Here is a 22,074-nt window from a genome sequence, read left to right on the forward strand (position 1 = left end):
ACAGCTGAAACTATCTTTTTTTTTTTTTACTGAATAGGATATGTCTTTTGCTTATGGTGAATAGAATGGACTCTCATATTGTGTATTTGTTTTAAGTTTTTAACATCTGCTTGTTTGCTATGATCTATATTTGTCTTCATAAAATATATTAATCTGATGAAATAGTCTTCTGAACAAAAGGATATGGGGATGTGTAATGTGATTTGGCAGTCTACCAAAAGAGATTTCATAAGATTACAGATTTTTAGCTGGAAAGCACCTTAGAGATCAAGTGACTAGATGGATGTGGCCTTTTGACTGAGTCCAAGTTTTACAGAACAAATCCTTTTATTAGGGGATTTATTCCGTGAAGTTTGAATTCAGTCAAAGGGCTGCACTTGAGGACCTAGAGGGCCACTTGTGGCCTCAAGGCCTCAGGTTCCTCACCCCTGAATTCTAGTCCAATCCTGTGATTTTACAAATAAGAAAACTGAGGCTCAGATCAATAGTGAGTTGCCTATAGTTGCATAAATGTAACTGTCAAAGATAAGATTCAAACCCAGCTCTTTTGTCTAAGCCTCAAGCTTTTTCTACTGCACCATCCTGCCCCTCTAAATGGCAGGTTCTCGGAGCAGCAGTATGTCATGTTTTACATTCCTACTGAGGGTTAGTTGTGGTTAAAAATAGATGCCCAATGTGGAGGACATGGGTTGTATACTTGTATCAGTCCCTCCTGAGCTCTAGATTAAAGGCAAGTGATTAAAAAATACAAATTGTTACTCTTTACAGCTTCACTGGTCAAATATTTTTATAGGTTGGCACATTTGGTGTGTGCATTTGTTAGTTTTGTGTAAGATATGAGTGTAACAATAACATGAAGGCATCTCCCCGATTTTTATATAAATTAGACTTTTAAAAAAATGTTGATGCCTTTTTCTTTCTCTCTCTCTCTCTCTCTCTCTCTCTCTCTCTCTCTCTCTCTCTCTCTCTCTCTCTCTCTCTCTCTTTATGCTTGGCAGTTCCTCTTGAAAAGCTCTAGCTTTTATCAAATGTCTGACACATTCTTACCCAAACTATTTAGCAAGTCTGGAGAAGTGAATAATAGAATATCCTTGCTGTTTGTCATGATGGTGGCAAAAGTCAGGGCTAGAAAAGTGTAACCTGTCAGAAAGAACAGTTCTGCCATGTTGGCTTTCTAGGAGTGTATTTTTTCCCTGATTGAAAGTGACTTTAAAAAAAATCCTGCCTGCTTACTAATGTGACATTGAACAAAATCTGCTATGAAGTAAAAACGTATTTTTCTAGCTGATTAAGAAAATTAAAATAAGGAAAGAGATAAAATTTATTCTAGTTCATATAATTTTAAAGAGTGATTTTTGAAAATATTTACTAGTATGAACTTAAATTTATGTACAGGCCCAGAGAGACTATGGAAAATCTTTTTGAATGTTGACTGAGGTAAATTTTCTGTTCATTTTTTCCTTCTTTCCGTTCAACACTCTTGCTTCAAGAACCCTGTTTAGCTTTTGAAGCTTCTTTGTTGAGGATTCTGAGTGCAGAAGCTTGTAAGGTAATCCCTTCTGCACTCAGAATGGTTCTTTCAGAAAACTTAGCCTTATATGCACATTCAGAGCCCTCAGGTGCTTTAGAGACAGGGAGTACCATGAGTAATAGTAGGCAGTTTCTCACAAAAATAATAGGCAGTTTCTCATAATCATCCTGAACATAACATACATTTAGTGATTTAGTAAAGTTTTAGGGTGTGCAGTCTTTTCTAATACTAATAATTATCCTCTGTGTAACCCTGAGGAAGCTACCATTTAACATTTCTCATTCCTTTAGTTATTTGTAGGACTTAGTTTTCAATCCTCTCACCATCCTATTCACATTTCTCTTTTGTCAGTGCCCCTTGTAAAATAGGGTGCCCCACATTCACTGAACAAAGTGTTCCTAATGTGATCTGACAAACAATAGACTTACTCCCTTTGTATGTGTTGATGTAGCCTAAATTTGTATTTTTCAGCACATTTTTTTTCTCATACATATTCAGTTTGTGGCAAACCACTCAACTCTTATCATGTGTTTAGACAATTTATTTTTAAAATCATAGCCTCTGATTTGACATTTATTTATATTAAATTTCACCTTTGAATCTTGACCCATCTTTGCTTACATTAGCTGTCCCAGTTTTGTGTCATCAGTAGATTTGATATGTCTTCGTTTATGTGGTGTATAAATATCTCCTTGACAAGGAACAAACAGGGGCCTGTAGGATATTGCTAGAACTCCTCCCACCCCACTCCCCAAGATTAACACCAAGCCATTAACCAACCCTTTTTGGGTATGGTTGTTTTATTAGTTAGTATCCATTTAACTGTCCCATCATCCAGCCCACATTTCTCTAGGATCTTTGCAAGGCTGTCATGAGATACTTTATCATATACCTTATTAAAAGCAAGATACATTGTACACATGTCATTTCTCTGATCTAGCTACACTAGCTGCATGCCTAGAAGCAGCATTATAACATGAGAGTGAAGTGGACTTAGAGTCAGGAGTCCTGGCTTTATTAATGTCTGACTGGCAGTTAGTGGCTGTGTAACTGTGCACAAGTCATTTAGTTTCTCTGTACTTCAGTTTCCTCATTCATGATAAGGTCTTGGGCTGTTGAGGTTAGCATCCTCATAATGAGACATCACATGACCTTGTAAAAATCTGAGCTTTTTAGAGAGCTCTCTGTGCAGCCACATTGATTTCTTCCCCTAATAGGAATAAATTATTCAGTGTTTTACCTCTCTAAAATCTCTCCTTAAAACCTGTATTGCTTCCCTGTGGGGCCGTATCCAAGCTCTCATTTTCCACACGTTTTCCCCTCTTGGCTTTGTTTTTCACAGAATAATCATTAAAGTAGGCAAGGTAGAAGGTGATGTTTCAAAGGGCATAATAAAATGAAATCTGTTACCTCAGGGCAGCTTTCCCTTCATTGCTGAAGATCTTCCCTTTGTAATTATTCTTTACTAATCTTGGCTAGTGTACAGCCTACCAGACAGGAACCTCTTTTTTTGAGCTGCCATCTTTCAGAAAGGAGGCCAACTGTCTTATATTAGATATTATTTCATTCACCTGGAGTTTCCTTCCAAATGATCCCTCTCCTTCCACCACTTTTAACCTTTGACTTGGAACATGCATGAGAAATGTTATTCTGAAGGTCAGAGAACTCATCTATTTAGCAATTAGGGAATAATTGTGTCATTAATAACCCTAGGATATGATCCTCACCCTCAAAGAGCTTTCAGCCCACCTGGGGAAAGAAAAGATTCCCACAAGAATAATATAAAGAAATGATTAAGTACTTGTGAATCAATGACTTTTAAGCAAGTCAGTTAGTATCTACTGTGTTTCATCATTGTTCCTGATACCATGAGGGATGCCTAGTTGCATAAAAGACAAGGTCCCAACCTTCTAAGGGTTTGTATTCAAACTGGGGAGATGAGATGACTGGCCTTAACAAAATTGTACAGCACAAGATAAGATATATGTTGTATATCATATATTATGTATTTAAGATATATGTAATCAATGATATTTTGTTTGTCACAGACTGATAAATCTGTAGAGTTCAAACAGACATGGAGGAGGTGGCACTTGAAGGACAGGTAGCATTGGCATTAACCCTTTCAATGCTTTTTGTCAAAGGGGATAAGTAGGAGTGAGTAAGGGTGGGAAAGAAAAGATTTGGTGACATCTGGTCAAAATTTCACTGCTTCTGCTAATGGGTGGGTTCCTTCTTGTAGAAATGACCATCACCTCCCACCTACCTTTCTCTAGTCATTTCAGATTTCTTACTTAAGCACTGTTCTGACGATAACACTCCTCTATTCAAAAATCATCAGTGGCTCTCCACGACATACCAAGATAAAGGGGCTCCAGGCTTCTGTTCCAAGCTTCTCACACTGTTGTCATTAACAAATTCTATGTTCTAGCACAATTAGCCTGATCCTCATTCTTCTTCTGTCTAACCCTTTTCCATCTCCATATCTTTGTTCATGTTGACCTCCATGCCTGTAAGAGACTCCCTCTCTTTCTCTAACTGCCATTTTGTGGGACCCTGTTAAAAAAAAAGTCATTTGATATTACAGATTTCTACTCCACTTTTAAAAAGAAAAATTTCCACTCTCTATCTCCACCATCTGTGCTTCCTCCATTAAAAAAAAATATATGTATACATATATGTGCATATACATACACATATAATATGTATATACATATGTGCATATATGTGTGTATACATACATATACACATATATACACATGTGTGTATGTATTTATACTTCAGAACCAGGAAATAGGCAGATATTATTCATGTGATTAATAGACTATAGATAGGCATGTGTATTAGAGTTATAATGTTCTTTTTGCCGAAGGCTCTTCAGTTTCTCTAGACTTAGCTCAGACTTAGAGTCAGTAATGAAGATGAGCCATGGAGATCTATAGATTCAGCTAATAGAAGATCTTCTACTTTCACATTGACTTGTTTCTGACACGAACAAGTGTCTTGGTAGGTTATAAAAAATCCAGCTGAGCATTTGAGTGTAAAATACCAAATAGAAATGGGCCATTTCATTGCCTCTAGAGGCAGTTATGAAATAGATTTGTCAATTAAGTCTTTTTGGATTCTTTAGAGGAAAGTGGTATATGGTTGAAAACTGTTCTGTTGTTCATAGAGTAGTTATTTTTTTCTCATGTAAGATCTTGAACTTTTAAGGTGCTTACCTTAAAGTGAGGGTGATTTTGGGTGAGTCCAGGTTTAATAAAATCTAGTAATGTACATTCCCGGGCATGGAACTGATAAATTAGAGGTTAATTTACTTATCAAAAAGGAATTCTGTCCTTTAACAAAGGGATGCTTTGAACTACTGAGTAATCCTAGTGCTCTTTAAATTTTCACAGATAATATTAACTACTAGAAGGAGACAGTGCAACTTAACGCCAAAATATTGGGAGTCATTGCCACATGAATATCAGTCAGAAATGGAAGCAAAATATCTTGGGGAAAAAATGTTAAGTCAGTGGGAAAAATAGGATTCAGTTTTTGGAAACTTATGCATGACTTTCAAAACATTTTTTTGAGTGGATAGAGCACCAGCCCTGAAGTCAGGAGGACCTCAGTTCAAATCCAGCCTCAGACCAAACACTTGACACTTGCTAGCTGTGTGACCCTGGGCAAGTCACTTAACCCCAATTGCCTTAAAAAAAACCAGCCCCCCCCAAAACCAAAAAAAAACAAAACATATCTTGAATAAAGTAGGACATTTTTATGTTGTCATGGCTTTTTGACTTTTTTAAGGCACTTATTTTTTTTAATTAATTTATTTTTAGTTTTCAACAATCACTTCCATAAGCTTTTGAGTTTTAAATTTTCTCCCTCTCCCTCTCCAAGATAGAGGGGAGGTTCTACATATAACCAATATAGGCTCTACATATACGTTCCTGTTAAACATATTTTCACATTAGTCATGTTGTAAAGAAAAATTAGGACAAATATGAGGAACCACAAGAAAAAAGAAACAAAACAATACAAGAAAAAAAAAGCAAATAGTGTGCTTTGATCTGCATTCAAACGCCATTGTTCTTTCTCCGGATGTAGACAGCATTTTCCGTCGTAAGACTTTTGGAGTTGCCTTAGATCCTTGCATTGCTGAGAAGAGTTAACTACTGGTTAGAACATTGTCTTGCTTCTGCTCACTTCACTCAGCATCAGACCATACAAGTCTTTCCAGGTTTTTCTGAAGTCAGCCTGTTCATCATTTCTTATAGCACAATAATATTCCATTACATTCATATACCACAACTTATTCAGCCATTCCCCAATTGATGGGCATTCCCTCAATTTTCAATTCTTTGCCACGACCGAAAGAGCTGCTATAAAAATTTTTGTACATGTGGGTCCTTTTCCCATTTGTGTGATCTTTTTGGGATACAGCCGTAGAAGTGCTGTTGCTGGGCCAAAGAAAAGACTGCATTGTTACCGTATGTGGTATTTTTAGGATGGAAGTTTTTGTATTGATTTATTTTTTATAACAGTGTTTGTGTCAGTGAGTCATTGTTTTGTTGGCTCTTTCTTTTTTTAGAATACCAGTTTCTTTTCTTGGGTGTTTGATTACATCATTAGGAATTCAAAAAATGGCAGTTTAACTTCAGTTATAAAATAATGACCCAATGTTAGGACCCAGTGAAAGTTAGAATTTATGTCGTGCACATTGGCTAGTGTCATGCATCTTCTTTCCTTTTTTTTAATAAATTTTTATGTATTTCCTAATTACATATAAACTTTTTTTTAGCTGTCATTTAAAAAACTTTTGAGTTCCACATTTTTTTCCCTCCCTCTTGCCCTCCCCTGTCCTTGAAAAAGCAAACAGTTTGATATGGATTATAGATGTGAAGTCTGTATGACAAAAGATTTCCATATTAGTCATGCTCCTAAAGAAAACAAAACAAGGGATGGCTAGGTGGTGCAGTGGATAGAGCACTGGCCCTGGAGTCAGGAGGATCTGAGTTCAAATGTGGCCTCAGTCACTTGACACTTACTAGCTGTGTGACCCTGGGCAAGTCACTTAAGCCCATTGCGTAGCCAAAACAAACAAACAAAATAAAGCAAGAAAGTTTGAAAAGTATGCTTCAATCTGCATTCAGAGATCATCAATTCTCCCTTTGGAGATAGATAATATTTTTCATCATAGGTTCTTTGGAATTGTCTTGAATCATAGTCTTGTTTTGTTTGTTTTTGCTAGGCAGTGGGGTTAAGTGACTTGCCCAGAGTTGCATAGCTACTAAGTGTTATGTGTGAGGCCGGATTTGAACTCAGGTCCTCCTGACTCCAGGGCTGGTTCTCTATCCACCTGCGCCACCTAACTTCCCCGTAGCCAAGTGTTTCACAGTTGATCATCCTTACTGTTACTATGTACAGTGTTCTCCTGACTTCATTTTACATGAGTTCATATAAGTCTTCCCAGGTTTTTCTGAAACCATACTCCTTTCTTTTTTTTAATTTTTAAATTTAAAAAAAAAATTTCCCCCTTGTAATTTCTTAACGCACAGTAGTGTTCATCACAATCACATACCACAATTTGTTCAACCATTCCACAATGGATGGGCATCCATTTGGTTTCCAATTCTTTGCCAACACAAAAAAAGCTGCTATAAATATTTTGGTTCAAATAGGTTCTTTAATTCTTTCTTTAATCCCTTTGGGATATAGACCTAGTAGTGGTATTTCTGGGTCAAAGAGTGTGCACAGTTTTATAGCCCTTTGGGCATAGTTCCAAATTGTTCTCCAGAATGCTTGGACTAGTTCACAACTTTACCAGCAGTGCATTTAGTGTCCCAATTTTTCTACATCCTCTCCAGCATTTGTAATTTTCCTTTTCTGTCATGTTTGCCAATCTGCTAGATGGGAGGTGATATCTCAGAGTTGTTTTAGTTTGCGTTTCTCTAATCAATAGGGATTAAGAGCTTTTTTAATATGACTATTTATATTTTTGATTTCTTCTTCTGAAAACTGCCTGTTCATGTCCTTTGACCAATTATCAATTGGGGAATGCCTCTTATTTTTATAAATTTGGCACAGCTCCCTATATAGTTGAGAAATGAGGCCTTCATCAGAGAAACTTGTAAATATTTTTCCCCCAGTCTCCTGTTTTACTTTTGATTTTTGCAGCATTAATTTTGTTTCTGAAAAAGCTTTTTAATTTCATGTAATAAAAATTATCTGTTTTACTTCCTATGATCCTTTCTGTCTCTTGCTTGGTCACAAACTCTTCCCTTATTCATAGATCTGACAGGTACATTTTTCCATCTTCTCCTAGTTTACTTGTAATATCACCCTTAATGTCTAAATCATTTATCCATTTTGACCTTATCTTGGTATATGGTATGAGATGTTATTCTGTGCCCAGTTCCTGCCAAACTGCTTTTCAGTTTTCCCAGAAATTTTTTGTCAGATGTTGAATTCTTATCCAAAAAACTTGAATCTTTGGGTTTATAAAACACTGGATTACTATGATCATTTACTACTGTGTATTATGTACCTAATTTATTCCACTGATCCACCACTCTATTTCTTAGCCAGTACCAGATTGTTTTGATGATTACCACTTTGTAATATAGTTTGAAATCTGGTACTGTTAGGCTACCTTCTTTCACATTCTTTTTTTTTTTAATACTTGACCTTTTGTTCTTCCAGATGAATGTTGTTATTGTATTTTTCTAGATCTATGAAATAATTCTTTGGTAGTTTAATTGGCATGGTACTGAATAGGTAAATTAATTTAGATAGAATTGTCATTTCTTTTAAATGGCTTGGCTCACCCGTTAACAGTGAATCTTTCTCCAGTTGTTTAGATTTGTCTTTATTTGTGTGAGAAGTGTTTTGTAATGTATTTATATAGTCCCTGGGTTTGTCTTGACAGGTAGACTCTCAAGCATTTTATAACATGTGCAGTTGTTTTAAGTGGAATTTCTCTTACTATTTCTTCCTGTTGGGTTTTGTTGTAATTATATAGAAATGCTGAAGATTTATGTGGGTTTATTTTAAATTCTGTAACTTTACTAATGTTAATTGTTTCAACTAGGTTTTTTTTTGTTGATTCTCTAGGGTTCTCTAAGTACAATCATATCATCTGCAAAGAATGATAGTTTTGTTTCCTCATTGCATATTTTTTTGTTCAATTTCTTTTTCTTGCTATAGCTATAGCTAGTATTTTTAATACAATAGTGAATAATAATGATGATAATGGACATACTTGCTTTACCCTGATCTTATTGGGAAGATTTCTAACTTATCCCCATTACAAATAATGTCTTTTGGCTTTATATAGATACAACTTATCATTTTAAGAAAGGATCCATGTGTTCCTATGCTTTGTAGTTTTCTCCCCCCCATAGGAATGGGTGTTGTATTTTGTCAAAATCTTTTTCTGTATCTATTGAGGGAATCATATGATTTTTGTTGTTGATATGGTCGATTATGCTGCTAATTTTTCTAATATTGAACCAGCCCTGCTTTCCTATTAAAAATCCCATCTAGTCATAGTATATGATCTTTGTGACATATCTGTAATCTACTTGCTTTTATTTCCTTTAAAATTTTTGCATTGATGTTCATTAGGGAAATTGGTCTATAGTTTTCTTTCTCCATTTTTACTCTCCCTGGTTTAGGTACCAACACCATATTTGTGTCATAAAAGGAATTTGGTATGACTTCTTCTTTCCCTGTTTTTTTTTCCAGATAGTTTATATAGTATTGGAATTGGATTAATTGTTCCTTAAATGTTTGGTAGTATTCACCTGTAAATCCATCTGGTCATGGGGATTTTTTCTCAGGGAACTCATTGATGGCTTGTTAAATTTCTTTTTCTAAAATAAGGCTATTTAAATATTGTTCCTCTTTTGTTAATCTGGTCAGTTTATATTTTTGTAAATATTTATCCATATACCTTAGATTGTCAGTTTCCAAGATGGTGTGATCTGGAGAGAGGGGTGGTCAGTGCTGTTTGGTCCTTAAGAAAAGTCTCTAATCCCTTGGGAGGACCAGAGTCTTGAGTGGGTATAAAATGGTTTGGAACAATTATAGTGGTGATGGTGAGTGTGAATTGATCAAGGAAGTATAAAAAAGATTCCCTTGTTACAGTGAGATCCCAGTTGATATTATTTAACATAAATTTGTAGTAGTCACAGTCAGAAAAGTTTTGTGATTTTCTCCAGCTCTATTCAGAGTACATGAATAGGAAAATTGGAGTAATCCAGAGTTGGAGTTTGTTAAAGCATAATCAGCAACAGGACAAGGGGCGAGGGAATTGAATGTAGAGAATAGTGTAGATTTAAAGTGATTGGAGCCAAGATAGAGAAGGGAAGAGAGTGTAGCCAGTGATGAGCAGGGAAAGAATTGAGTGGAAGGATTGGAGGTCACAGTAGAGTCAAAGGACATAGTTTGGAGTTATTAAGCAGTGGGAGAGGTGGGGATGAGAGTTCATGAACATTGAAAAGAAACACTTGTGGGTGTCAGAGGCACATATCTTTGTGTAGCAGAGTTGGAGTAGAGGAGGAGATAATAGAAACTGAATAGATTGAGGAAATGGGAAATTAAGGTATTGAGGGAGTGGGATGTGTGTGTGTGTGTGTGTGTGTGTGTGTGTGTGTGTGTGTGTGTGTGTGTGTGTGTGTGAAGTCCTCTAATATAAGGTTAAGAGTTGAGGTAGAGAAAAAGACACTGAAAATTCATAGAGGAAGGAAGGAAAATGTCCTTGGGCTGCAATTGGATGACATTTAAATCGCGTAAACTTCAAAGGAGGAGAGGCAGATGAGACTACTTACTGATACTGGTAGAGGGAAAGTCTAAAAAGGTAGTAGGGAACAAGGAGTATTCCAACTCTCTCACTTCCACCAGTGAGTCAAGGTGCATAAGTAGAGCTGGAAAAGGTGGCCAGGGATGCACTGTCACCAGGAGGGACCCAAGTCTCAGTGAATTGCCAGAAGGTGGAAAAAGTGAGAAAGGAAGAGGTAAGTTTGTTGATTATGGAGTAGTCCTGTCCTTGTTATGATCCAGCTCTGTTGCATTGGATGTCAAGCTTTGGTCTTCAATTTCATTTTTCGATTTCTTCCTCTGTGAAATGAGGGGTTGATTTAAATAATCTGTAAGGTCCTTTCTAGCTTGTGTTGTGAGGGAGAAAACATCCACCTGGACCTCAGGTCTATAGATCCTGTAGACAAAGACATGAGGAATATCTCCTATACTCCAGGTGTGGTGGTTTTTGAGAGGGTTGATTTATTTGGCAAACAGCCATCTGCCTTCAGTAGTCCACAAAATTACCATGTGTGCTGTGCTAAGGGCATTTCAGCCTGTACAGTTCACCATTCTGGAGGAGTGAGCAGACCTTGAATACAAGCTAACAGGTAACAAGCTAAGTACCTCATCCTTATCTCCCACACCAGCTATGATCAAACCTATGGGACAGTACGTAAATTTTATAAGATAAGAAAGTGCATAGAAAGATTTCCTTCAAAAATTCAAATATTAAAAGTTACAGCGTTTGCCACAGCTTTCCAGCATGACTCATTTTTCCAAGAGTTTCAGGTGGCCAAGGAATTTTCCATACTTGGATTTTCAAGTTACCAGAACGTTCCCATGAAAACTTTTGTGTTTCAAGCTTTGTTCTTGGAAATCTTCCTGAAATGTCTGAATCTTTTTTGCTATCTTTATTAGCAAAGTCTTATAAACATAATTAAATTTTTTTTTGTTCAATGTGTTCCTGAATCAGACTGGAAGTGTAAGATGTGGGCCTAACATGGAAAAGATTGTACACAACATCACTCTGTCCCAATCCCTTATGCAGATTTTTTTTTCCTTGTGATTTGTCTCTCTTCTAAATTCAACTTGTTTTCACTTTTCATACATTATAGTATAGTTATATTTGTTTATGTCATTGATTTATTAGACTGTAAGCTCCATGAGGACAAGGACTATGAGCTACCCAAATATTTTGAATCTCACCCAGCATCTAGTATACGGTTCTGCATACAATTTAGGTTCAATAAATCTTTGTTTGTTGAAGTGGACCATGAACAAACAACCCTTGGTAATTGAGGGTTTTGTTTAGTTGAACTTTGTCTAATTGTTATTTTGCCATACATATTTTCCTGTATTTTGTATTTGCCTTCATTTTTCATCTGTTAGACTTAAAACTCCTTCAGGGCAAGAACTTTGTAAAATCTTTACTCAGGGTCTCAAGTGAGGCAGCACAAAGGTGTCTACTAACAGTATATTGACAACCAGATGACCAGCAAATTCACATGATTAGGATGAGATTCCTCAAAGCAAAAATCATAACATACCATGTTTGATTTGGTAAAGAATGGGGAGAAAAAACCTTTTTTTGATGATTTCTTCATTCATATGTATGTGATGTCAAAATGAGTGCAAGGTCCCTGGCACAGCGGGTGAACACTCTAACAAACATGGGTAAAGACGTGGTCAGTCGTCACCCAGTGTAGGAAGACATAGATTGTGAACTACCTTTTGGGATGGCATACCCACATCTGTGAGATCACAGACTTTTCTGGATTATTGCACTATCCTTAAAGCTCAGACTTGTTCTTTTCTGTGCTTGACAGTTTGAATTTCTGATTGTCTTTTCAGGATGCTTACAAACCTCGTCGGAAATACAGGCGTCAGAAGGGAGCTGAAGAGCTGCTAGATGAAGAATCTCGAGTCCATACTACCCTTTTGGAATATGGCAGGTAATAAAAGACACTACCCAGACCGTTTGCTCCTTTAGTAAAAGTTTCCAATTTAAACTCCTCAATTGGAAGCTTGTCATTAAACTGCTCGTTAGTTGGAAGAGTTGGCTGTGTTCAGTTTCTGCTTTTACATCATGAGATTTCCTAGCATTGGAATTTTTCTTTCTGGTGTCAGATTTTGTATGTGTTCTGTGGGTAGGCTTTGTGGTCCTAATGGAGCCAGATGTAGGATTCATAGTTGAGATTCCCACACAGAAATAGGAATCGTAAATGTGGAGCAACTAATTGTGCCTCTTACAAGGATTTTTTATTTTCCCCTCTCCTTGGGGAATGGGTTTGGTTGGCATTTTTAGAGCTTCCTGATGCCTTTGGATTGCATGCTTCTGTCATTGTTGCTCTACTTCTCTAAGGAGTTGAGAGAAGATAAAAAAAAATCCAGTATTCTAAATGCACTATAACGTTAGGACAAAGAAAAATTCCAGTTCCATTTAGGTGTTGTTTTAAACAAAAAGGAAGAATTTGGAAGAAGAAAATTTGGCTTTCTCACTGTTTTAGGCTTGTTTTGTTTTGTTAAACTAAATCCGTCGGTTCCAGTTGACCAACCTTTAGTTCTCTGTAAGATGATTCTTTGCTTTTACATCTTTCTACTGACACTAGGTCTTGACCTTCAGTTTCCCTTTGTGCCCTATGTGTTTTCTTCTTAGATTTACTGATTCTGCAATGTGAGTATTTCTCTCTGCTCTTCTTGATCTGTTTTGGGAACAGTAATGGCTTCCTTTTTTTTGTAGCCTGCTCTCCCCTAACCTGACCCTCAGTGTGGTAACCTGCACTAACAGCCCTCTTCGACTAATATCTCCTGGAGGGATCAGAGGACTTATATCAGATTGTTCTCCCTGCCAGCAAATCTCCCTGGAACAGGGATGAAATTGAACTTTATTTTTGTAACTTTCCACCATAATTAAAACATTTATTTTCTTTAGTAGTTGCTATTGACACTGAAACCAAATTGCTCTGAAGGCAGTTGGCTCTCTTTCAAGCCGTACATGGCTGCTGCTCTTATAGTACTGTATATTATCCATACCTGATAGAGAGCATTTCTTCACGAGTCAGCTCTTGATTATCTCCTTTGTAAACTATCCACGGTAGATGTTTACATGCCCAATTGGGCCTTAAACCAATTCCCTTGCAAATGAGATCATTTAGGTTGGAGGCTTGGATTTCAGACATTGAATTAGGCAGTATGACAAAGTAGCTAAATTCAAGACTAACCCTATAAATAATATAATAAAAAGCCAAGAAAGGGGCATCTGCTTCAGCGCATCTTTGCCCTTTAACATATCTTGGTTTCTGAAATCATACCATTACAGTCATACCTTTGCATTAAGAAATCCTGTTTCTCAGAGTAGTTTAAAGACAAAATTTGCCTAATTGGCAAGCAGAGCAAGCCCTAAATGAATCTGAGAGCAGTGGATCATCATGCCCAGGTAATAGTGTATTTTTGGTTTCTGTTTTTTCTGTCATTTCACAAAGGAAAAGGATACTTTGCTTGTGCCACTGATGCCAAATGATGTAGGGTGCTAACGTTCCAGGACACAGTGCTGTGTGAGTACCCAGCAACTCCCAGCAATTTCTGCCTTTTTCAGAACTTTAATCCCTGGCAATACAAACCTCAGAGACTACCCATGGAAATCTTACCAGATGTCATACATGACTTAGAAGGAGGAAAAATTATAGGGGAAGAAGTTTTTATATTCTTTAGAACAGCTTACAGAGAGTAAGAACTAAAGATGCTAAAATAATGTTAATCCCTCATGGCCATGTCTCTGCAGAGTTCCAAGCATAGGATAGATTGACTGATTAACTGAAATGTTCAGCAGATCTTATGTGATCTTGGAGAATTTGGGCCATTCTTCTCATTTTACTTAGGAGAGAGGGGAGGTAGAGTAATTTGTTTATGGACCTGTAGGAGTAGGGAATGGGACCAAAAATGCAGAAAGAGTCCTGCCAGGTTTCTTCATCTAATTGAGAGTGAGAGCACAAGAGCATCTGAAAAGTCCCTCTGTACATTCCCTGGTCTCCAGCAAAACATGAACTCCAGTCACACTGTTATTAGTAAAGATATTGCTCATACTTGGAAGTATATTACTCAGCTGTTAGAGACAGAAGGAAAGAATATGTCTGTTTGCTATTTAATTCTACATCCTAAGCAAAAGAGATTGCTCAGCGATCTAGGCAATATGTCATTTTGAATAAATAATAAGACCAAAAAAAGTTTGTTTTTATTCCACTTTTTTTCTTGGAATTCTTTTCCTTTCTTCATTGCCATTTCAGATCTTAGCTTTCTTGCAAGATTGACTCTCTCCACTATCCCTGCCCTGAATAGTCCTACTTTTTACTCACCATCATAGGATTGATTATAGATTTAGAGCTGGGAGGCACCTCAGAAGCGATCAAACCCCCCCCCCTCATTTTGCAGGTGAAAAAACTGAGGCCCAGAGAGGTTAAATGATTTGCTTGGGGTCACACAGGTAGTATGTGGTAGAGTTGGGGTTCAAACCCAGGGCCACTGACTACAAATCTAGCACCATTTCCACTCTACCACACAGCTCTTGGACCCACAAGGTCAAATTCTTGATTACATATTACCTTTAAAGGTCTTCTCCAATGTAATGTGTATTACCTTTCATAGGCCTTTAAATCCTAGCATATAGTACCAAATAGATGATTTGTTGAATTGAATTTCTTCTATTTCTTTTGTGGTTGTCAGAGTACCTGATAACGAGATTGTACCTGCTGAATCTTCAGTAAATGCCTGGTGAATTAATTAAAATTAAATCTATTTTATTAATTAGTGTGTCACATCATTTTATCCCTGATTTAACTATATACACTCTAGCCTTAAGCATAGATTCATAGAACAATAAAATTTTAGGGCTGGAAATAAACCCTAAAGACGATGCAATTCAAACTCCTCCTTTTAAAGGCAAGGCAGTTGAGGTTCATAGAAGCTGAATTCTTGCCCAAAGTCGCAGAAGTGTGACTGAGCTAATGTTCAAGCCCAAATCTTTTAACTTCAGGTGCAGTGCCTAGTATTTTCAAAGTGCTGTGCTAGAAACTAAGGCTATAAGACAAAATGGAAAATGATCTCTGCCCTCATGGAGCTTAGTTTACTGTTTACATTTCAGTGTTTCCCCCCCCCACTAAGGCACACTGTTTTGTTGTCTCGTAGCTAGGTTTCCCTTATATTTCCCACCAGAGGTCTTTGTTTTTCTGATAAGGAAAAGGTAGCACTGATGTCAGAGAATTTACAGACATGATTCATGACGACTGCAGAGAGGAGCTGGCACCTCAGTAGAAAATTGAGAGCAAGCTGTTAGCATCATGCAGTATTAAAATTGGGACTTCAGAGAGAAACCAGGGGAGAATGAATAGCCAGTGGGCAATGGAGAAGGGGATAACTGAAGGATGAAACCAGAATAATAGTGTAGTGGAAATGAATTTGAAATCAGCTTGGCTTTCCTTTATGCAGACAGACTAATGGTGGAACTTTACATTATTCATTGGAAAATCGAGAAGTTGGTGAGTTGAGTCAGGTCTAGCACTTTCTTTACTACCATAATACTAAATACTGCAGATTGAACAGGGAAGGGAATGGTTAGACCAGTTAGATGCTGTACCAGGCCTCTCTTGGTTTGTGAAAAGAGTAGAGGCTCTGAGCTCCAGAGCAGAATTGTGCTGGGGTGGTTTGCTTTTCTACATATGGACAGTACCTGTGGGTTTATTGGCTTGATTTGGCTTGTTCTTTTTTTTTTTTTTTTAGAAAAATCACTAGGTGCTTTGAGGAAGGAGCTAGGAAGGTAGCCTGGTGTTATATACAGAGCACTGCACTTAGAATCAGTAGATCTGGGTTCAAGTCCTGGTTCAGATACTTACTAGCCATGTGAGCTTGGGCTTCCAGGCACTCTGAATCTGTTTCCTCATCTGTAAATTGGCAAATATTGGTATTTGTATTACCTAAATCATATTTGTGTTTGTAAAGAAAGTGCTTTGTAAAGGACTGTTTATGTGTCTGCCATAGACTTATTCCTCCTTATAGGTGTCCCCCTTGCCTAGGAAGGGGCATTTCTGGAGACACAAAGCTTATGTGGAGACCTTTTGCCGTGTTTGGCTTGGGAACCTAGAGTTTGAATTCTTTTTTTTTTTTTACAGTGATTCCCTAGCCATCTTCCCATCATATTGCCTGAACTGTAGCCATTATCCTTATCCCCTCCCACCAGAACCATGGACTATGTCCATGAAATGCCAGCTCTAATCTTTTTAGCTCCTTTTATATGTTGTCTTCCCCTTTTAGAATGAGGGAAATCCCTGGAAGGTAGAGATTGTCTTGCTTCGTTGTGTTTGTATCACTAGTATTTCCCTCAGTGCTTGGCATAAGTTTTTTAAATTCTATTTTTATTTTTAGTTCCAAATTCTTTTCCTCCCTCCATTCCCTCCCCCACCCATTAAGAAAACAAGAAATAGGATACCCATTATACATATGAAGTTATGTAAAACATATTTCTGCATTGCTCATGTTCTGAAAAAAAAAAGGAAAAACAAAAATTAAGGAGGGAAAAAATATGCCTCAGTTTGTACTTCAGTTATCTGTCTGGAGGTGGATAGGTTTTTACATCATGAGACCATTGGAGCTGTGGTAATCATTATGTTGATCAGAATGGCTAAATCTTCTACCACTGATTGTCTTTACAATGTATCTGTTAGAATGTTCTCCTGGTTCTGCTCATTTCACTTTGTGCCAGTTCATGGAAGTCTTCCCAGGTTTCTTCCCAGGTTTTTCTGAAACCATCCCCATTTATTCAGCACAATAGTATTCCATCACACTCATAAACCATAACTTGTTTAGCCATTCTCCAAATGATGGCCATCACTTCAGTTTCTAATTCTTTACCACCACAAAAAGAGCTGTTATAAACATTTTTGTACATATGGCTTCTTTTCCTTTTCCTTTGATCTCCTTGGGGTATAGACCTAGTAGTGGTATTGCTGGGTCAAAGGATATACACAGTTAGTTCTTTGGACATAGTTCCAAATTGTTCTCTAGAATGGTTAGACCAGTTCACAAAACTCCAACAGTGCATTAGTATGCCGGTTTTCCCACATCCTCTCTAGCACTTATCATTTTCCTTTTCTGTCATGTTAGCAAATATGATGGGTGTAAGATGGTACCTCAGAGTTATTTTAATTTGCATTTCTCTAATTATTTATGACATAGAGCATTTTTTCATATTGATAGCTCTGATATCAGAGAATTTACAGACATGATTCATAAGGACTGCAGAGAGGACCTGGCACCTCAGTAGGAAATTGAGAGCAAGCCTTTAGCATCATGTAGTATTAAAATTGGGATTTCAGAGAGAAACCAGGAGAGAATGAATGGCCAGTGGGCAATGGAGAAAGGGATATTGATAGCTTTTATTTCTTCCTCTGATGTTCATATCCTTTGACCATTTATCATTGGAGAATGGCTCCTATTTTCATTAATTTGACTCAGTTCTCTATGTATTTGAGAAATGAGACCTGTATCAGGGAAACTTGCTGTAAAATCCCCCTGCCCCAAGTTTCCTGCTTTTCTTCTAATTTTGGCTGTGTTGGTTTTGTTTGTGCAAAAACTTTTTAAATTAATGTAATCAAAATTTCTCACTGCCTCATGTGAACCTCTTTCTCATTTACTTATGAACTCTACCTCTATCCGTAGATATGACAGGTAATTTCTTTCATTGTTCCCTTCCAAATTTGCTTATGTATCATCCTTTATATCTAAATTATGTACCCATTTTGAGTTTATCTTGGACCAAGGCATCAACTTACTTTTTTTGATCTGCATTATTAGTTATGTTTAGATCACAAAGTCTTGGAGATGATGAATGACTTTTGAAAACTAGAACAGCAAGATTGGCTTTAAGGAAAATGGGTTTTTTTTAAGTTATATGTTTCCACCTAAGCTCTATTTAAAAGGTAAGGTTAGTGTTTTTTGGTTGTGGTTGTTCTTTTTCTAGCTTTTGCCTAGCATGGCTTTAAAAAAATGCTAGCATAGAATTAAAGTGTATTTGTACATTTTCCTTAACCTGGGTTTTCCTAAAATAAAACTAAATCACTGGCATGACAGATCGAGTATAAACACTGAACTGGAAATTAAGTAGAACACAGAATAAGTAAGTTACACATCTTGTTTGAACAAACACAAAGAATTGTTTAAATAGGGCATTTCCCCCCTTTTTCTTTGTTCTGTAATCTAACCTAACCCCTTCCCTACAAGCAACAATTTTTAACTGTGTGATCCTGTGCCTCCAGTGATTGAAGCAGTGGGCTGCTGGCCATGTTAAAACTGCAGAAGCAATGAACATGTGGCATAGTGACAATTCCTGTTTGCTGGTTTGTCAGTAAAGCATATTAAGCCTAAAAGCCATTTAGATCCTCTTTCTATGTGTTCATTGTTTTTTTGTTTGTTTGGATTTTTTTTTTGGTGGTGATCACATTTTAAGAAAGGCTTGTTCTTTGCCAAAATGAGAAATTAAGATTTCTTTTGCTAGTAGACAAGGTTCTTCTTTCACCAGGACATTAGGAAGGCCAAGGTATTTCATCTGTTGACTTTCAGGAGCAAAGATGTTTGTGTTGTTTTGTTATGTCAACTTTCTTGGAAAATCTGTCCAAAGTGAGCTTTTTCATATGTGAAATCTAGATGCAAGCATGAATTTTAAAATAATCATTTAACTGATGCCCTTTTCTTTTTTATGTAGGCGATATGGATTAAGTAGGCAGAGCAAAACAGAGAAGGTAAGAAATGAAATTACTAATTAAAAACAAAATATTCTATATTAAATGAAACTGGAGAGAAGGTAAAGCAGTTTTAAATAATTCATAGATTCATTTCTTTAACATTGATTGTAGAAGACCCTTGTGCCAAAACAGAGCAGTGGTTGGTTTTGGAGTCAGAGGACTTGAGTTCAAGTCCCAGTCTTGCCCCTTACTACCTGCATGGACATGGGCAAGTCACTTAACTTTTCTGAGCCTCAATTTCCTCATTTGTAAAATGAAGGGGTTGTATTAAGTAGCCTTTCAAGTTCCAGCTCTTAATCTTATAATCTGAAGATCTTTTCTTTCCTTTCTAATTTTTTTCTTCTCTTTTTTTAAAGAGAGAAGAAAAAACACAACTGCCTCTCAAAGTTTAATTGGTGGTTTTTATGCCACAGTTACTTCCCAGTCTACCCACCCTTCACTGAACCCTTCCATATAACAAAATTGACCAACAACAAAACCAAGTCTGAAAAAGTAATTAACTGTCTACCTATGTAGCCCCTCTTTACTCTAATGACATGAAAAAAGAAGAGAACTTTTAATCATCTGAAGAACAGAATTTTTAATCATCAGTTACTTGTTTAGCATCCGCCATGGTGAAATAGGCCAGAGGTTCCTTACTTTTTATAATGAGCAACCACTTTGGTGTCCATGTAACAGTAGCTGACATTTATGTAGTATTTTACTGTTAGCTTTTGGAAAAAAGAAAAAAGAAGCTTTCCTTTTTACAATTCTGTAAGGGAAATAATATAGGTAGCACTGTCCTGGTTTTATCAATGAGGAAAATGAGGCCTGAAGGGCTAAGTGACTTGCCTGGCTGTCACTAGCAATTAAGGGCAGGATCTATGCTTGGAAATGAAGTCTCCCAGTTAGATGTTCAGTGCTCCCTCCACGAGAGCATGCTGCCTCTGAAGTCTTCACATCTGTTAGAGTTGAGTGATAGTACTGACAGGCAAGGCCATTGACTCCTGGCAGGGAAGTCAGTCTTGCCATGAAGATGAAGGGAAAGAGACATACTAGCAGCCTTTACTTCTGCTCTCCTCACTACCCATGGGCATTTCAGACTCACATTGGCCAGAAGCTTCAGCTGTCTTTCTTTTGGGGACCCCTACACTGGGCCCTTGGAGTACAGAGTAAGAATTAGATATGGTCACTGCTCTGAGGGACTCTCTCTAATCTCAGTCTGTTGTACCTAAGATAGAGATAAAGGCAAAAACAGTGAGAGGGATTAAATAAAATAATGACCTAGAATAGTTATTTTTACAAAATAGAGTGAAATAGGAGGTGATTTCTACTTTTTTAAAAAAAAATAAAAAAAGATTATCTTTGAATCTAGAACTTCTGTAGCCCATTGATATATCTATTTACAGATAGTAGTCTGTGCATGGCAGTATTGTTTAATGGATAGAGAGCTGACCTCCAGGTCTGGAGACCTGGGTTCAAGTCTTTTCTTCTGATACATTGGCTATGTGGCCCCAAAACAAGTGTCTCAGGCAGCGTTCTTAAGCCTATAAAATGCAGTCCATTTGTTGAACTTCATTGATAAAGGGAATTTCTTCACTGAGAGTTTACTATACCGATTAAATCACTGGTCCAATCAAAAAACCAAACTACCCCACAACCACCCACCCAAAACACCCACAACATTAACTAGGCCAGGAAAAAGATTGCCAACCAGTTGGTATTTAAATAGATTGGTGTATATTCTATTACAGAAGCTCCTCCTTCTTACAGATATGTCATGGTAGGCTTTTTATTTTTTTTAAAGATCTGATTTTGGTCACCCTAGCTAAACAAAACAAGATAACTTCAAACTAAAACATTAGCAAAATTGGCCAGTGATTCTTAAAAAGTTTGAGAACCACTGCTCCAGAATGTGTTCTAGTATTGAAGGGATGAAGGGATCCATCCCTTTGGTCACTACTCCCAAAGCGATTTGCCCTTTCCTGCCCATGAACTTTCCATCTTTTTGGCAGGTATCAAAACATCATTCCCCTCTCCTCTTCATCTCTTCATATTCTCTCTGTCCTTCAAGACTCATTGGCCCAAAAGTAATTTGTCACTCTTCTGAGTTCCTGTGGTGGTGATCACCTATAGTGCTCCATTGACACTTAATCGGGTGCTATTTTGACAATCCTTGTCTTCAAGGAGCTTATATTTTATTGTAATGTCATTTTGCCTCTTAGCCTCATATTCTGATCAATCAACAAGTCTTTATTGAGTTCTTGCTGCATTTGAGATGTTGTGGTAGGCACTTTAGGGACATGTTCAGAAATAGAGGCACTTTAAGTAGCTTATGATGGATTTGGGGAGGCATATGGGAGTAGAGAATTAGCTATATAGAGTAGAGAATTAGCTATATAGGGCAATGTTTGTTTCTAGTTGAATTATGACCTATCCTTTTTTTTTTTCAACACAATCATTACTTTGGCACTAACAGGTCTTACTTATGATTTTCACAGACTGAGGACAAGAAAATGGTGTTGCCTTCAGGGTTCTCAGGGTCAGGAAAATCCCTTGACGAAGATGAGCTTCAAGCTGCCGAAGAGGTGTGTGGCCCATGTAGAAAGAAAGCTTAGGGTTGAATTTGAGCCACCGTGGAAGAAATTTGACTTTCATCTCTAGCTTTCCAAAATGGTTAGTCCCTTCCTGTAGTCAGAAGGTGCAAGGTGGTCATTTCATTATAGTCATATTTCTAAATTAGCTCATTTTACATCATTAAAAAATTGAATTGACCAAAGGGAAAGAAAGTTCCCATTTTCCATCATAAAGAGTCACTTTGCATTCTTCAGGTATAATAGTTTATAGTTTTAAAAGTTTGTGGGCTACTCACTTTTTCTGTCATTTTTCTTTCATCAGCGCCATATTGAAACTCTGATGACTAAAATGGCTGCTATGGCAACAGAAGAGGTAAGTAGCAATGGGAATGTTTCAGAACTTCTGTGG

At 37.1% G+C, this 22,074-nt stretch overlaps 1 protein-coding gene across 2 annotated transcripts in view; it reads left to right on the forward strand.

Moving 5' to 3' along the window:
• CCDC93 (CCC complex scaffolding subunit CCDC93) overlaps positions 1-22,074 on the forward strand; it is a 115,945-nt gene that overhangs the window by 19,783 nt on the left and 74,088 nt on the right. For both annotated transcript variants that reach the window (XR_002321756.2, XM_020972918.2), the window contains exons 7-10: positions 12,173-12,273; positions 19,071-19,107; positions 21,591-21,677; positions 21,988-22,038. Coding sequence is in view for 1 of the 2 variants with exons in the window: in XM_020972918.2 (XP_020828577.1) it covers positions 12,173-12,273; positions 19,071-19,107; positions 21,591-21,677; positions 21,988-22,038 (276 nt within the window). In the remaining variant the exon portion in view is untranslated. The remainder of the gene's footprint in view (positions 1-12,172; positions 12,274-19,070; positions 19,108-21,590; positions 21,678-21,987; positions 22,039-22,074) is intronic.

Source organism: Phascolarctos cinereus, unplaced genomic scaffold (assembly GCF_003287225.1).
Source record: "Phascolarctos cinereus isolate Bilbo 61053 unplaced genomic scaffold, phaCin_HiC Scaffold_726;HRSCAF=1367, whole genome shotgun sequence".
Taxonomy (NCBI): Eukaryota; Metazoa; Chordata; class Mammalia; order Diprotodontia; family Phascolarctidae; genus Phascolarctos; species Phascolarctos cinereus.